This window comes from Aquila chrysaetos, chromosome 2, assembly GCF_900496995.4.
Source record: "Aquila chrysaetos chrysaetos chromosome 2, bAquChr1.4, whole genome shotgun sequence".
NCBI lineage: Eukaryota > Metazoa > Chordata > Aves > Accipitriformes > Accipitridae > Aquila > Aquila chrysaetos.
The window spans coordinates 64909022-64926993 of NC_044005.1; the positions used below are offsets into that span (position 1 = coordinate 64909022).

The following is a 17972-nucleotide window of genomic DNA, read 5'->3' on the forward strand; positions in this document are numbered from 1 at the left end:
CATTTGCCATGGACTAATCCAGACTGCACTGGAAAAAGGTGAAGCTCCGGAACACCTGCAGTACATTGATGACATCATTGTATGGGGCAACACGGCAGAAGAAGTCTTTGAGAAAGGGAAGAAGATAATCCAAATCCTTCTGAAAGCCGGTTTTGCCATAAAAGAAAGTAAGGTCAAGGGACCTGCACAGGAGATCCAGTTTTTAGGAATAAAATGACAAGATGGATGTCGTCAGATCCCAATGGATGTGATCAACAAAATAGCAGCTATGTCTCCACCCACTAATAAAAAGGAAACACAGGCTTTCTTAGGTGTTGTGGGTTTTTGGAGAATGCATATTCCAAATTACAGTCTGATTGGAAGCCCTCTCTATCAAGTGACCCGGAAGAAGAATGATTTTAAATGGGGCCCTGAGCAACAGCAAGCCTTTGAACAAATTAAACGGGAGATTGTTCATGCAGTAACCCTTGGACCAGTCCGGGCAGGACAAGATGTTAAAAATGTACTTTATACTGCAGCCGGGGAGAATGGCCCTACCTGGAGTCTCTGGCAGAAAGCACCCGGGGAGACCCGAGGTTGACCCCTGGGGTTTTGGAGTCGAGGATATCGAGGATCCGAGGCTCGCTATACTCCAACTGAAAAAGAGATATTGGCAGCATATGAAGGAGTTCAAGCTGCCTCAGAAGTGGTTGGTACTGAAACACAGCTCCTTTTAGCACCCCGACTGCCAGTGCTGGGCTGGATGTTCAAAGGGAGGGTCTCCTCTACACATCACGCGACTGATGCCACGTGGAGTAAGTGGATTGCACTGATCACACAACGGGCTCGCATAGGAAACCCCAGTCGCCCAGGAATTTTAGAAGTGATCACGGACTGGCCAGAAGGCAAAGATTTTGGAATGTCGCCAGAGGAGGAGGTAACGTGTGCTGAAGAAGCCCCGCTGTATAATAAACTGCCAGAAAATGAGAGACAATATGCTCTGTTCACTGATGGGTCCTGTTGCATTGTGGGAAAGCATCGGAGGTGGAAGGCTACTGTATGGAGTCCTACACAACAAGTTGCAGAAACTGCTGAAGGAGAAGGTGAATCGAGTCAATTTGCAGAGGTGAAAGCCATCCAGCTAACGTTAGACATTGCTGAAAGAGAAAAGTGGCCAGTGCTCTATCTCTATACTGACTCATGGATGGTGGCAAATGCCCTGTGGGGGTGGTTACAGCAATGGAAGCAGAGCAACTGGCAGCGCAGAGGTAAACCCATTTGGGCTGGCGCACTGTGGCAAGATATCGCATCCCGGCTAGAGAATCTGGTTGTAAAAGTACGTCATGTAGATGCTCACGTACCCAAGAGTCGGGCCACTGAAGAACATCAAAATAACCAACAGGTAGATCAGGCTGCCAAGATTGAAGTAGCTCAGGTGGACCTGGACTGGCAACATAAGGGTGAGCTATTTATGGCTCGATGGGCCCATGATGCTTCAGGCCATCAGGGAAGAGATGCAACATATAGATGAGCTCGTGACCGAGGGGTGAACTTGACCATGGACACTATTACACAAGTTATCCATGAATGTGAAACATGTGCTGCAATTAAGCAAGCCAAACGGTTAAAACCCCTGTGGTATGGAGGACAATGGCTGAAATATAAATTTGGGGAAGCCTGACAGATTGACTATATCACACTCCCACAAACTCGCCAAGGCAAGCGCTATGTGCTCACAATGGTGGAAACAACCACCGGATGGCTGGAAACATATTCTGTACCCCATGCCACTGCCCAGAACACTATCCTGGGCCTTGAAAAGCAGGTCTTGTGGCGACATGGCACCCCAGAGAGAATTGAGTCAGACAACGGAACTCATTTCCGAAACAACCTCATAGACACCTGGGCCAAAGAGCATGGCATTGAGTGGGTGTATCACATCCCCTATCATGCACCAACCTGTGGGAAAATTGAGCGATACAATGGACTGTTAAAGACTACATTGAGAACAATGGGGGGGTGGAACTTTCAAACATTGGGATACACATTTAGCAAAAGCCACCTGGTTAGTCAACACCAGAGGATCTGCCAATCGGGGTGGCCCTGCCCAGTCAAAATTTTTACGTACTGTAGAAGGGGATAAAGTCCCTGTAGTGCACACAAAAAATATGTTAGGGAAGACAGTCTAGGTTACTCCTGCCTCAGGCAAAGGTAAACCCATTCGTGGGATTGCTTTTGCTCAAGGGCCTGGGTGCACTTGGTGGGTGATGCGAAAAGATGGGGAAGTCCGATGTGTGCCTCAAGGGGATTTAATTTTAGGTGAGAATAGCCAGAATTAACCTGTATGATATTAGTTGCTATATAACCCTGCTACTGTCTGTTATCATTACTATAATTGTTATATGCTATATCCATGGTACTATAGTAAGAATCACTTAGATCAAGCAAGAAAAACTGTGATAAAACTGAGCGAAGCGCAGTAGTGATGGAACCAGAACTGACTCCAACATACAACAATCCAACGGTACACACCATCCTCCTGCTGCGTCCAACGTCAACTGCTCGTCATACTACACTGAAGCCCAACTCTGCTCTACCGACTGAGAGGACTTTGCACCATCCCTCCTGCCCAGAAAGACTGGTATGACGGATGGAGTCCAGAGTCAGGAACTAAATGAACTCAATGAACATTTAATGAACATAACCCATAAACTAAAAGAATGATATCTCTGTGTATGTATATATATATATCTCTCTCTCTCTATATATATCATTGTTCATATGTCTCAAAGGGATGGAAAAGCTGATGATGATTGACCAGGATGTAACTAAAGGTATGGGAACTGAGCATGACGTCAATGGTATAGAATAAGGGGTGGATACTGTCCTAGTTTCAGCTGGGATAGAGTTAACTGTCTTCCTAGTAGCTGGTACGGTGCTATGTTTTGAGTTCAGTATGAGAAGAATGTTGATAACACACTGATGTTTTCAGTTGCTGCTAGTAGTGTTTAGACTAATGTCAAGGATTTTTTTCAGCTTCTCATGCCCAGCCAGTGAGAAAGCTGGAGGGGCACAAGAAGTTGGCACAGGACACAGCCAAGGCACCTGACCCAAACTGACCAACAGGGTATTGCATACCATGTGACGTCCCATCTAGTATAGGAACTGGGAAGTGGGGGCGGGGAATCGCCGCTCAGGGACTAGCTGGGTGCCGGTCGGCGGGTGGTGAGCAATTGCACTGCGCATCATTTGTACATTCCAATCCTTTCATTATTGCTGTTGTCATTTTATTAGTGTTATCGTTATCATTATTAGTTTCTTCTGTTCTATTAAACTGTTCTTATCTCAACCCGTGGGTTTTGCTTCTTTTTCCCGATTTTCTCCCCCATCCCACTGGGTGGGGGGGGAGTGAGTGAGCGGCTGCGTGGTGCTTAGTTGCTAGCTGGGGTTAAACCACGACATAGGTGAGGGGAGAGCAGTGGATATTGTCTACCTAAATTTCAGTAAGGCATTTGACACTGTCTCCCATAAGATCCTCGTAAAGAAGCTGTTGATGTATGGGCTGGCTGAGCAGACAGTGAGGTGGATTGAAAACTGGCTGAATGGCCAGGCCCACACGATGCTGATCAGTAGTAGCATGAAGTCTAGTTGGAGGCCAGTGACTAGTGGTGCACCCTAGGGGTCAATCCTGCCCCCAGTCTTGTTCCACATCTTCATTAATGATTGGGATGATGGGGCAGAGTGTACCCTCAGCAAGTTTGCTGATGACACCAACCTGGGAGGAGTGGCTGATACACAGAGGATTGTGCTGCCATCCAGAGGGACCTTGACAGGCTGGAGAAATGGCCTGACAGGAATGTGAGGAAGTTCAGTGAAGGCAAGTGTAAAGTCCTGCACCTAGGGAGTTAGGGCGGAATAACTCCGTGCACCAATATATGCTGGGGGACGACCAGCTGGAAAGCAGCTTGGCAGAAAAGGACCTGGGGCTCTTGGTGGACACCAAGTTGAACAAGAGCCAGCAACATACCCTTATGCATTAGACAAAGTGTTGCCAGCAGGTCAAGGGGGGCGATCCTTCTCCTCTACTGAGCACTGCTGAGGCCACACCTGGAGTACTGTGTCCAGTTCTGGTCTCCCCAGGAGAAGACATATGGTCATACTGTAGAGAGTCCATTGAAGGGCCCTGAGGATGATGGAAGGTATTGGAGCATCTCTCATATGGGAAAAGGCTGAGAGAGCTGGGACTGTTTAGCCTGGAGAAGAGAAGGCTCAGGAGGGATCTCATCAATGTATATAAATACTTGAAGGGAGGGTGTGAAGAGGACAGAGCCAGGCTCTTTTCAGTGGTGCCTGGTGACAGGACCAGAGGCAAATGGGCACAAACTGAAACACAGGAGACCATGTCTGAACATCAGGAGACACTTTTTTACTGTGAGTGTGACTGAGCACTGGCACAGGTTGTCCAGGGAGGTTGTGGAGTCTTCATCCTTGGAGATACTCAAAAGCTGTCTTGATATGTTCCTGGGCAACTAGCTCTAGGTGGCCTTGCTAGAACAGGGGAGTTGGGCAAGATGACCTCCAGAGGTCCCTTCTGACCTCAACCATTCTTTGATTCTGTAACTATGAAGTCTGTCAAGCTAGGTTTCAAAATGTTGAGGCAGCAAATCAATTGCTTTCTAAAAGCTGTTAATATTATGCTGATGGTACTTGAGGTAATTGAATATTCTGATGGGGAGAAATGCTCTTGCTCAAATTTGGACTAGCAATTTTCATAAAGGTTTTAGAAGTCTGTGCTAGCTCTCTGTGTCTGCTTTTCTTAGCCAGGGCCTTGAAACATTATTCATAATTACTCAGTGTTTTCACCCTTTCCATTGTGTAATTTCTGTGATAAGAAACTGGTTTTGGTAATAATATTAATGTGTACCATTTGTATACTTTACAGCACCACATTCAGAGGCCACCTAACCTGTCTTGATGTTTTCTTTTTTTGTCAGTCTGGGATCTAGTGCAGCAATCTTCATTTTTCTTATTTGTACATTGTGTTCCCACAGATAATAAGATTTTGTTTGAGAAGAAAATGTCATGAATCACATATTCTGTTGGGTTTACATTATCTGGTCAAATCTGAGATCAGATACTGATAGTATCTGGTCAACTCTTAATTTATGTTTTTTTTAGTATTCTACCATGGCTGCTTAGAATATAGCAAATGGCAACTATATGAAGACAATTGTGTGTGTAAGCTTTTGTAGGGACTTACTAGTATTATATTTGCTGTAGAAGCATTATCATCTATAAGGTTGAACTGTGTTTCATCTTAGTGTTTTATTTTTGAACATGTAAAGTTAAGAAAAAGCCCAATCATAAATCATGTTTATTATGAAAGAACTGATAGGGATCAGATACATGTTTTCCTGTCTGATTGTAGACTCAATTCTTATTTGTGATGTGAAGCATGGGTTCATCAAATATTAAATGTTAGAATTTACTTATTACTGTTTGTTCTTCTTTTCTTTAAGTAGAATTACAAAAAAATATTTATTGAGAGGAAAAATATGGATGTAATAATGCTTTAAGAGTCAAAGGCCTTGATACTAAAATTTGAATTAAAATAAGCTTGGAATCAAAATCTGTTAGAAGAAACTAATCCATGTGTTTGGGGGGAAGAAGTTGGCAATTTAGGTAAAAATACTTTGTCAAATAAAGTTATACTGATAGAAGTAGGAAGTTCTTGTAATTTAGAATTCCTATTTTAAAAGTTCTATCATAAACCTAGTTTGGTCATCTATCTCACGCTTGTTATATCTATCCTCTTATAGGATAAGGTAATTCAAGATTGTTGTGGTCAATGTCAGTAGAATTTTAGAAAACAAGTGTCCTGTTCTCTAGATCCTGTCACAAGTTGATAAGCTTATTTAGAAAAATGAACCACTTACAGATTCATGATCACTGGACTGTGTTTTCTTTTAGTATCATGTCTATTTATCGAAGCTGTTAGAAGTTTCCCCATTTTACCAAGTCTTGATATCTTTCAGTGATTGGTAGTTGAATTTTTAGAAAGTTTCATTTCAGTCAAGATAATCAAACAACCCTTGTCTTCTTTTACTAATTAAAGCATTCATTTTGCTCTAGATATCACCTGAACAAGATTTGCCCAATGTCTAAACTTTTATATTGGGGCCTATGAAACAATATAATCTGAATTTTTGTTTTTATTTTCTGAGTGATTTTCAACTGCAAAGTTACAAAGTAACCTTTATTTTAATAGTTCTAAGTTCTTTTTTTTTGTGAAATAAGTGAGACTGTAAGGTAAGCTTTGTGCCTGTCCCAGAAACCTCAAGCTTTGATAAATAGTGATTCATTAGATTTGTTATGAATAGGCAATAAATAATTGCCTTTAAATCATAGTCATGACTTGCAGGCAAGTTACTACTGAATTTCAGTGGATGAGATTCTGTTCTATGGGGGTTTTATACATAGTAGTTGGCACTAAAATAGGAAATTATTTTTGTTGAATAGTATATGAGAAATCTGTGTTTCTATTTCTATTTGAAACAGCTGCTGAGAATTTTTAGGGGGGAGGAGTGAGATGCTTTCTTTAGAGTGACCACTTTATGTCTGATTTTAAATTTAAAAGGCTACTTTCTTGAATTCTTGTGTTAGGGTCACGTGAAGTGACTGCTGAGTATGTTGTCATTGTGGAGAATGGAGGGTACTGCAATTGTTTGGCAATTGGAGATTGAACGTACCTCAGTTGTATCTGTTTGATAACCTGTTACTTTGGGGTTTCTGCAAAAAAAAAAAAGCCATTGCAAGAGCGTGCAAGAAATGGCACCATAATAGAGACTTACCACAGACATATCTACATGAAACAATGAAGTTTGGAAGTTACCTTTTCCAGGACTGGTGGAAGTTGTTTAATCTGTTTTACCAGTGCAAGGATAGAGATTTCAAAATGTACAACTTGAAAGTATGCCTTAGGGAGAAAGCATTTCATTGGGAACTGATAACTATCAGCTCAAGCTTAGGTAGGGGGGGTGGGTCTTAGGTGTTTACTGTGCTGTGGTGAAGGTTAGAAATATTCTGTCACGGACAACGTGGGACACGTATATTAAATGGCTCTCACAATTACATAAGGAGTTGATTCTGGATAGCTGCTTAATTGTTTTAATGTAGAAAATGTGTACAAATGATGCACAGTAGCTTGAAGTTATTAGTTGATATTTCCATATGGTTTTCCATACTGAATCCTATTAATGGCCATCCAGCACAAACTGTGTCTGCCTCATAGATAAAGTAGGTAAAACTTAAGGTAGCTTTGTTAAGTTCTGCATTACATTTACTCTGCTGCATATTAAAATACTGGGTTTTTTATAAATTTGAGTCTGGATTTTTCTTTGCAAATGCTTAATATTTCTTTTTTCTGCTCTACCAGATGCTTGTGACTACTCCAGAGAAATGGGATGTAGTGACAAGAAAAAGTGTTGGTGATGTAGCCCTCTCTCAGCTGGTAAAACTCTTGATTCTTGATGAAGTTCATCTGTTGCATGAAGACAGAGGACCAGTACTTGAAAGTATAGTAGCACGTACTTTACGTCAGGTAAGAGCAAAAAAAATCTTCAAAAGAATTTTATTTTGGTCAAGAATAGGTAGATTTCAGTGTAAAAGGAGAAATGCTTAGACAATGAAATCAAAATGCTTAGGCAGCTTACAATTTATTTTATAGCTGTTATGTACTAAGAATGAAGAAAAGTTTTTGTCTTCTACATTCTCTTCTGTATTATATCAACTATCAGATTCCTAGATGCATAATTTATTACAGAGCTATTTCTTTACTTATGATTTATTTGCTTAATATTAGTTTACTTACTGTACAAGTAACAGCAAAATTAAACCATTTTAAACAAATAATAATCAGGTTAATTTTTTAACATAACCAAAATGGAAAGTATTTTTTTGGCAGGAATGCTTATTTTTAATCAGCAGTTTTCCTAGGATTTTTTTTTTTTTTTTAAATTAAGAGCAGTGTCTTAAATCTAGGTAAAACTTTCAGCACTGCTAGAAAAATACTATGTAATTTTTACTTTAGTATAATTGGTCCTTTTTTTTTTCCCCCATGCTTTAGTGGTACTTTCTAAATACCAAGATTTAAAATGGCAAAAGGAGAAAAGGATGAATGTGTGGGGTTTTTTCTTAAATCTTGTACAAAAGAAGGATTCAGAGTTAGACAATAAATAAGGTTGGTCTCAATGGTGAGATGTGCATTTACAAGAAAGATAAAGTGTGGAATTTAGGGATGAATAAAAAGGATGGAATTAGGATAAATAAGTAATGGTAAGGAGAGGATGGAGTGCCATTCTTAATTTTTTTTTGTCATGCACAGCAAAAGTATGTCAATACAAATAATCTGTAACAAATTAAAAATAAACACAATTGGTATTGTTATGGCTCTATTTGTAGCATGTTAAATGTTTAAAGCCTTTTCGCTTTCAAGATGCTTTTTTCTTGATAAGGCTACACTAACCTTGTTAAGGCTCTCTGAATCATCTGAATCCAGCTCCTCTAAGAACAGAATAAAATGGATGTCTGCTGTAATGCAGTACAGAAAGTACAAAGTTCCTGTATAAAGAACAACATAAGTAATAATTCCTTAGAAGAAGCTAAACTTAGGAAGATTTTTTTTTTTATCGAGAGTAGGGCTTTGTAAAGTTTAGACTACCTCAAGGGCACTAAAGCTTAACCTGTTTGACATTGTATTTTCTTTCTTAAATGGTTTTGATAACCTTGTTTCCTTAGGTGTCTTTAAAGTAAAGCATCCCAGCTTTTAGCAGTGACCTTGATGGTCATTGTCTTCATGTCAGATTGCAAGACTCATTCATTTTTTAATGCGAAGTTTTGTAAGACTCGTAAGGTAGGCTTCAGCTGTCTGAAATAGATGTCTACAGCCATTTTATCTGCCCTACATTATTCAGCTTGGCATCCTGTTTCTGCTTAATTTGGACACAAATCTCCCATACATCCTTTCCTTTTGTGTCTGTCAAGCCTGTGCAGGTAACAAGGTATATAAAATCTGAGGCAATTATGTCTTGGGTACTGAATCCTACCCTTAGTGCATTTATTGTAATATAGCAGTATCTTGCTTCAACACTCATTTTAAAAATAGCTCTCTAGGGTACTTTAATCTTCTAGGATTTCAAGGTTTGTTTTACCTACCAAGTTGGAGTTTAATTCACCTGGAATTGAAGCTACTCATTTGTAACCCTTCATTAAGTGAAACAGTTGGGAAGAAAAACAAAACACAAATCTTGAAATTAACTATCTCGCCACCTTTCTGATGACCTTATTTATTCTAAGTTGATAAGAAAGGCAGTAATGGACACCATTATGAATCTTTACAAGAAGGTAGTTGAAGAGAGAGAAAATTTACAGTATAAAAGTACATTAAACCCCCCCCCCCCAGTTAAACAGAAACAAATCTACTTGTAGAAATATTTAGAATTATGCAGTAGAAAACAATTCTAGAAAAAAATATTTTGAATTGCAAGCCTCCCAGAGAGCTTGGAGAGAAAGAAACAGGAGATGTTTTGTACAACTGTTTTACCATTTTAATATGGAAACAAATAATGAGAGGGTTAGCTTTTAAAATTACAGTGAAATGTTATACTGCAGCATCTAAGCCTGCAAGCATAGCTCTATGAAGTTTGCAGTGTACATCCATAGCTAATTACGAAATGACTGGAACTTTTATTTGGTGATTAAAAAAGATGACATAAATTTTCTGATTTCAGAAGTATTTCACTGGAGTTTCATGAAAATACTATTACAGATGTTTTAAGTGTAAAAATATCCCATCTAATAATGATAATGATATTTTGCAAAGAAAAAATATTTGGTTACATTTCTTTGGTTCTGTTCCCTGCTCATAGTTCCATTTCATGCATTTTGATACAAATTCATAAATCTCCCTGGAGCAGGAACTAAACCCAGGATATTCAGTCCACCCCTGGAGAATGTCCTTTTGACTTCAATGATTCTATATGAAACATTAAGCTCCTCTCCAGCCCTTCTGGAAGTAGTTCTAGAACGTATTTTTCATTGATAGCTATAGAAACATCATACTCATTCAATTTTCATGCACACAGGAGGTAAGAATAATTTTTCAGTTCTTAAAAACTGAAAAAAAAAAAAAAAAAAAACCCAAAACAAAAACCCCATTGACAACATCAATCTAAAATACCCTTATGTCAACTGCACCACTGCAGTAATTGCTGAAATCAATTACCTGATTTGTATAGTGGTTTAAGACATCAGAAATATTGACTAGTTTTTCCAAATTTGTAGTGGAGGGATTCAGAAAGTGGTTAGAGAAGTAATTCAAAGAAAAATCCATTGCAGATTGGTAGTCACTAGATCAGAGTGGGGGCTGTAATAACTGGGGGCTGTGCTGGCAAATATCATTGACATTTTCCCCAGTTTCTGTGCTGTCCTTTTTGGTCACTGTGGGAGACAGTGTATTGAAGTAGTTGGATTTTTGGTCTGACCTGGAACAGTCATTTCTTGTATCAATTCTAGGACAGAACTGTGATAAATTCCCTTGAATACTACTTCAGCCTTTTCAATAAATCACCAATAGCTACTCTAATAATGGTGTGTACCTATAGTTTCATCTGGATCATACTTCCCTAGCTTGTATATGAAACTATCTTATGAGACAGTGTCATGATTCCTGTGCAGGTCAGGATGTATAATGTAGTGCCTTTTACATTTTGCAGGGCTTGTTATCCTGTCTTATAGAAAAAGCATATCTCTTGTTTTGTTGGAGCGTGAGGGTTGTTTTGCTTAGATGCTTGTTTTGCTTAGATGCTGGATAATAGAAAAACAGGCAGTGGAAGGGTTTGGGTTTTTTTTTGGGGGGGGGGGGGGGAAGGCGAGTCTTTTTAAGAATTAGTGTTCAACTGGCTACTTGGGCCTACAACTGTGCCAGAAAATAATGTTTTGAGATCTGTATTCATATTCTGTACAAATACAGCTATGCAAATACATTCTTGAAACAGGAATATCCTGATGCATTAGCAAGTCTGTCCTAATTTGTACCTCAAAATGCTTGAATTATTGTTGTACTTTCCCCCAGATGAACACTGAATCACACTACTTACTGTAAGACTTTAACATGTTCATTTTAACTTATGGCATTTTTTAGAATCCGTTTTTTTTTAAACCTGGAAGGAGCATATATATTGGAATTGCTGACGGTTTTACTCATAGCAGAATGAACAGTGTATTCGTGCATGTTTGCACTTTTCAAATTTTAGAGAATGTTTTTGCAAGTGATTTAAATTGACTTTGCGAAACATTTTGGTGGGAAAATTGCTTTGAGCTCTGTTATATACTGTAGGTATAAGATCAAACAATTTCTTTGAATCCAATTTATAGCTTTGATGTTTAAAGTTTTAGTGTAGAGCATAATGCAGATGTAAAACTGAAATGTTTAAACTTTTTAATCAAACTTTCCACACTTCTATAATATCTACTAAACTTATTAGCTTGAAAGAAAAAAATTGACCTCTTTTAAAGGACACTGAATTATTTTGTCATAATTATTCAGAGTTTTTGATGACTTCTTTGCTGCTTACGGGTATTTTTTCACGAAAAGCATAGTGAATATTATACTTGAGTGATATGTGAGTTTTGATACCTTCTGTCAACTATGTGAATGATAAATTAAATAAAAGAAAATCCGTACTAAAAGATTTCTCAGATTTTGGGGAACCGAAGCTCCCGTCTTAGACACACAAATATTGTTCTCATCACAATCTCATTCTTCAAATTTAAGTTTCAATTGCTTTATGTTTTTGTATTAGATCAACAAAGTTGCTAGATAAATAATAGGTGGAACAACACAGCAGGACAAACAATCCAGGAGATTCCTGGAGTGCTTTGATGAGAACTTCTTTCTCCAAGTCATAGAGGAGCCAACAAGGAGAGGTTCTTTGCTGTACCTCAATACTTACCAACAAGGGAGGGGCTTGTTGGGGGTGTGAAGATCAAAGGCAGCCTTAGCTGCAGTGACCATGAGATGGTGGAGTTGTTCTCCTTCCCCTGGAAATTCTCATGTTTCCTTTTGGAGCTTTCTTTCCTCATGACACCTTATTTAAGAAACTTTCCCTCTCAGCCATCATGTAGTTTTCCTTGCTCTGGATGCATTTTCAGTATCTCTAGTTCCTTATTATCTCCTCTACCTCTTTTTTTCTGGCCCTTTGGCTGCCTCTTTTACCTCCATACTAGAAATCAGAAGTAAAGAAGTTCAGTGTTTTCTCACCCAAAGCCAAATGCCTAATTGTTAGCATATTAGGAATTTTTATGTGCTTGGAATCCCATTCTTGATTAAGAAAATTTGAGCAGTTTAAAAAACAAAAAAAAGGCAAGGCTGATTAGCTAACGACCTAAAATCAGCTGATTAGATCTATATATCTTGTGTCTAATGGTAGCCCACGGCAGTTCCTACCTGTGTCTTTTGGGACTTGTATGGCATTGGCATTTCATTTGGTTCTTCATCTCTCATCTTGAGTGACTGCTGTTAGTCTTTCGATGTTCCTTCTGTAGGCTAATCAAGTTTCTCAGCATCTTACCTTCCACAATGATTTTTTGATTTCCAGCTATAGTGTTCTGGGGCTTTTTTTGCTGAACTTTCTTATATTTGTGATTGTATTTTTGCAACATGTCAACAAAACTGGGTACAGAACTTTTGTGTTAGTTTTGGTTGTGGCATGTACAGAGGTAGAGCGTTTTATTACTTGGTTCTATCCCTTTTATACCTCTAAGAATTGCATGTACTTAATTTGCTAACACATCATCTTCGGAACTTGCATTCAGATGCTTGTTCATTAAGTCCTCAGGCAAACCTCTTTATAGTTGCTGCAGGATTCACTTGTTGCTATAAGATTGTTTCCTGAGAATAGTGTCTCATTTTGCAGCTGTGGCCTGTTTTAGAATGAGCTAAATTAGAAGAAATTTAGTTTGAATGGGACCATCAACCTAGATTTATCTGTATGGCTGACGCACACATCAGTTATATTAATTCTACCAATCACCTGCTCTTCTTGTCACCAGTTATTTTTTATTTACTGCATATTGTGGATAAAATTATTGAATAGAGTCAGGCTTAGAAAGCAATTAGAGGCATCCCTTTTTAATTGCTGTTTTTCAATTATACATTCTCTTTAAAATCTGTCAGTTCATCAGTTTGTGATAAATTTGATACATGTTTTCTTGCTATTATGTGATGTTATTTTTAAACAGTATGTTGTCCAGCCATATGTCTAATGCCTTACATGAGTCTAGATCTATCTTGTTACCTTTGCTGGCAACCTTGTAGTTGTGTAAAAATTACTTTTTTAAAACAAAATACTTTTTTAAAAGAAAGCCTAATCTCCATTTGTTTGGAAAATGTTATGTATGATATTTGAATTAATCTTCAGAAGCTTTTCTATTACTTTGCATGGAAGTGATGTCAGGAAGTCATTCTGCCTGTCATTTTTTCTTATTGATATGTGAACATATTTCCATTTTTGTGGTAGATCCATGGAGTTTAAAAGGTTATAGTGATTGTCATATGTTTTATGTTCTTTCATAATATGCTAAAGCAGTTAAACTGATTTGTAGAAGGGTTCATATTTCTTTTTGTTTCTTAGTTTGGGGACAAAACAGTAAGCATAGCATGAAAAGGCATTCTGTCATTCAAGAAAAACTGACATGGCACTGTGCAGGGCATAGAAATCTCTTAATAGGTATATTCAAAATGTCATTTCTTAAGGCAAAGTATTGCATACTTAATAGTTAGCTGAGGGAAAAATAATATGGCTTCTAATAGTGCTTTCTGCATGGCTACATTTTTTCAGTACCTCTAGATTTTTAAATATGTTCTAAATGGAGGACTGAGATCACAGTATTTTCAGGGTTCATTGGAAGCTGAGTAAAACTCATTTATAAAATTACTTAACTAGATGGTTGCCTAGTAACAAATGCATTCTGTGCAGAGTGTTTGAGTTGTAGATAACGTCCTGTGTAGAATCTTCAAAACAGTATTAGTAATTGCATTTTTACTGTGTACTTTTGATTTTGCAGTTTTACTGGGTTTTCCATTTTTGTTCCTAAAGCTAGGAAATTACCACCTAGGTGGACTGATTGACAACTTCTTAATTCTTTTATTAGACAGTAAACAAGATATCAATAAACAAGTAAACACTGGTGAAACATTCTAACAAAATTCCTTCTTAGTCATTTTGAAACACCTTTAATTACTTTTTTTTAAGTGTTCTAAGAATTCCTCTTTTTTTTTTTTTCCTTTCTTTTTCTCCTTTTTTTCTGGGTAATGGGAAAAACATAGATCTTGTGAGAGGCTGAGACTTAGAGCCATTCTGTGGATAGGGTGGTATCTAACTAATAACTAATGTGAATTCCTGTATGCAGTACTTCATTCCTACCACTGCTGAGCAGGGAACTCAGGAACCTAAGAATTCATCTTCTTGCACATCTAGACTAAAAACTAAGAAATGCTTGTGTCTATTTTTCTGTGTATCTTGTCTTTAGTGTACATCTGAAGGGCATACAGACTGACTGGAGAGGGTGTGTTGAAGTAATCCTGGGTCATCTGAATATCAGATTAATTTCTAACCAGTGGACAATTCTTCAAAGATTAGAATATGTAAACTTGTCTGCTTCACTTAATTTTGTGCTCGAGTTGAACAGTCAGGGATATGCTTTCCAGCTTGATTGTAATTCATTCTGTGAATGTGATATTTTAATACATGGAAATGGGAAGACTGCCAAGATCACAAAGTTCAGGAAGAACTTTAGAAGTCAGATAAAAGTATCTCTATGCATACTCTGTATGCTCTCAAGTGGCAGCTGTAATGTAATGAGATGATATGCAAATCTTAAAACCTATTAGGAAGAAAATGATCCTGCTGTGATCAATTTACAATCCAGAGAGGCACTTCCCATACCTGATCCTTTATCATTTACAGTGTAAACGCAGATGATGCTTGAGTGTGGAAATCGGTACTGGATAGCTATCTTCTGTTTATTTTTCCTGTATACATGCAATTTCATGGTGTGCTAATTGTGTTCTGCAAATGTGTATGGTGAACATGCTGTCAATTCTCCACACGCCATCGTGAATGCTTCTGAATTAGATATACTAATTAGATATGTCAATTAAATATAGTAATGGCAATTTTATTTCTTACTTCCAGTGTAATATCAAATCAATAAAATATAGTAAAACTTTCAAAGAATATGATATGCAAATACTGCTCAGTTTTCCAAAGAAAGCCTTTTAAGTTCCAAATGGTGCTTATATTTTCACTGAGATAATTAAACACATATGAAGATTAAATTGTTTGAGATTGTGTGCCAGCAGTGAAGAAAACACACTTAGCTGCGTACCACCAGCCAGTGATAGCGAATGTAAACAGAAAACTTTTGTCATCCAAACTATCTTTCCAGTAATTTTTACTGCAATTTCAGGAAGATCCTATGTGTTCATTGTGTCTTGTATATGAAGGCATAATCTCTAATTAGGACTTCTAGGACCAAATAATAAGTGATCCAGCACATGAAAAATATTAGCGTTTGAATGGATTGTATTTACAAAGGGTATTACTCATTCTGTATATGTATGTGATGATGTTCAGACACACAGGGTTTTAGTTTACTGTTTGAATTTGATGTGAACATAAAATAATTAGGAGAATTGTTATGATAAATTTTGTCTTTTAGGGTAGATGTACTTCTTTTTGCTTCTTGATTTTTTTTAATATATATTAATTATTGATATTTTGTGTTGCTAAGTGGATATAAAAGTAGATGGTAAAAAATAAAGATTTTTTGTTTGGCTGGCCTTGAAAAAAGTTAAAGAAATTGATGGAATGATTTAGAGTCTTAATAGTCTTCATTTAATTATGAAGACCAAGAAAAAGTTACTATAGAGCAATAGACATTATTACCTGATTTCTTATAGCACTCTGACTTGATTTTCCTGGCTTGATATAAACAGAAAACTAATCGTCCAAATAATTTATAAATTTTAGATTTATAAATTGAAAAAATTATGTAGGCACTATATAAATATGCACAAATATATATAAAGTATAATATAAAATATGCAAAAGTATATTTTGTTTAAAAATGTGCTATGCGGTTTAGTAATTTTAATTACTTGCTTGTGTTAACTCTCTACTGTGGTTTTCATGTGGAGTTGTAATTCAGGGTTTTCAATCAGCTCCTTAACTCCAGGGGCAACTGCCGGATCAGTGAAGTTAAATGGCTTCTTTTACAAAGGTTTTGAAAGTGGCAAGTCTCAGTAAAATGTAACTGTTCTCTAGACATTGTTTATATTTTGAAAGAAAACTCTGAACAAACAGTTTACAGTTAATTGCTGTAAAAATTCATACTTCCATGGTTATTAGGAAGAGTTCTTGTTAATTGTTTAAATACTTGAAATGCTTTCCTACCTTCAGATGGAACTGAGCACATTTTTTCAAACTAGTGCTTTCAGGCTCTTAGGAGATTTGAAAAAAAATTGTTAGTGAATTTAGCAAAATCAAATCATGTTTTCCAGATAGGAGCTCAGTTACCCTTTCAGATTGCTGTACTTATTATCAGGTGATTGTGAACAAAGTACAGGATAAATATATCAGCAAGTGGTTACTGTTCTTACAGATAAAAGTTTAAAAAAAGTGTATAAACATTAAGTAAATTAAACTTCTGTAGCGGTTGCAGGTGCCCAGGCACTGGCAGGGGGGCTGCGGGGCGGCCTCTGTGAGGAGAGGCTGGGGCTGCCCTGTGCTGGACACAGCCGGTTCCAGCCGGATCCAACCTGCCCGCCGCAGGGCACCGCTCAGCCCCCAGCCAAGATGGCGGCATCTCTGGGAAAGCGGATTTAAGAAAGGGCAAAACACTGTGCAGCAGTTGAGAGAGAGAGAGAGAGAGAGAGAGGGAGTGAGGAAAAAAGTGTGAGAAACAGCCCTGCCGACATCAAGGTCAGTGCAGAAGGAGGTGGTGCTCCAGGGGACTGAGCCAAAACCACACCAAACCAATACCAAAAAACCAACCAAACAAAAAAGAAAACCACCTGCTTCTCTCCCACAAAAAAACCCACAAAAAACCCCAAAACTCAAACACCTCCAGACTGTGTGGTTGAGGTTGACTATAGCCCTTAGGTCGTCACATAATCCAGCTGTAAAAAAGATATGTAAGAAATGATAATGCTTCTTTGTACTCTTAAAGGTGAATGCTGCTTTTGTTCCCTGCAGAGGGAACACTTCTGAAAATGAAATCTCTCATTTGTCCCAGTCATCTCAAAATTTGCATTTACATAAAAGTTTTTGTTGTACATGGGCTTTCCTTTGCACAGCTGCTCTTTGTATAAGTGTAAAAGGGTCAATCAGCAGGTTTTTCGTGTTATTTAGTTGGTTACGTCCACAGTTTGTGTCCAAATTTTTGCCATGGGATGTGTCCATTACCAGGCTGTCTGTAGAGTTGTGGGGGGTCGTTTCTTTTGGGATTTGGTTTATTATTTTGGTGAGCTTGTTATTTGCCAGGTCTGTGTTACGGTATCGTATATTTTATCTTCCTTGAGAATGCTCTCCATGTGCTTTTTAATCATTGTTTTTGAAAAATTTTAATTTGTCTCTTTTAATTACATGGCACCTCCTTTCACTTTAAGTCAAATACCTAAGTGATTCAAAATCTGTATTCTAAGTAAAACCTCATATTGTTTTGAAGAGGACTTAGCCAGGTAGAAGTTACCAGCCTTCCTCATCATGACACATTCACGCATTTGAGACAAGTTGAGAACCTTGTATATGGCTTCAGTTATAGAGTCTAAAAAGCCTTTTGATGAAAATTACTGTGAACTTTGCTTCTAAATAATTATGCTAGTAACAAAGTTGTGAGCCAGTCTACATGGCTCTTAATATTCCAGAACGAAA

The 17972-nt window shown here is 37.8% G+C and overlaps 1 protein-coding gene across 5 annotated transcripts in view; it reads left to right on the forward strand.

Moving 5' to 3' along the window:
• Positions 1–17972, forward strand: part of ASCC3 (activating signal cointegrator 1 complex subunit 3) — a 298713-nt gene that overhangs the window by 121315 nt on the left and 159426 nt on the right. For all 5 annotated transcript variants that reach the window (XR_005933537.1, XR_005933536.1, XM_030038284.2 and 2 more), the window contains exon 11: positions 7415–7579. Coding sequence is in view for 3 of the 5 variants with exons in the window: in XM_030038284.2 (XP_029894144.1) it covers positions 7415–7579 (165 nt within the window). In the remaining 2 variants the exon portion in view is untranslated. The remainder of the gene's footprint in view (positions 1–7414; positions 7580–17972) is intronic.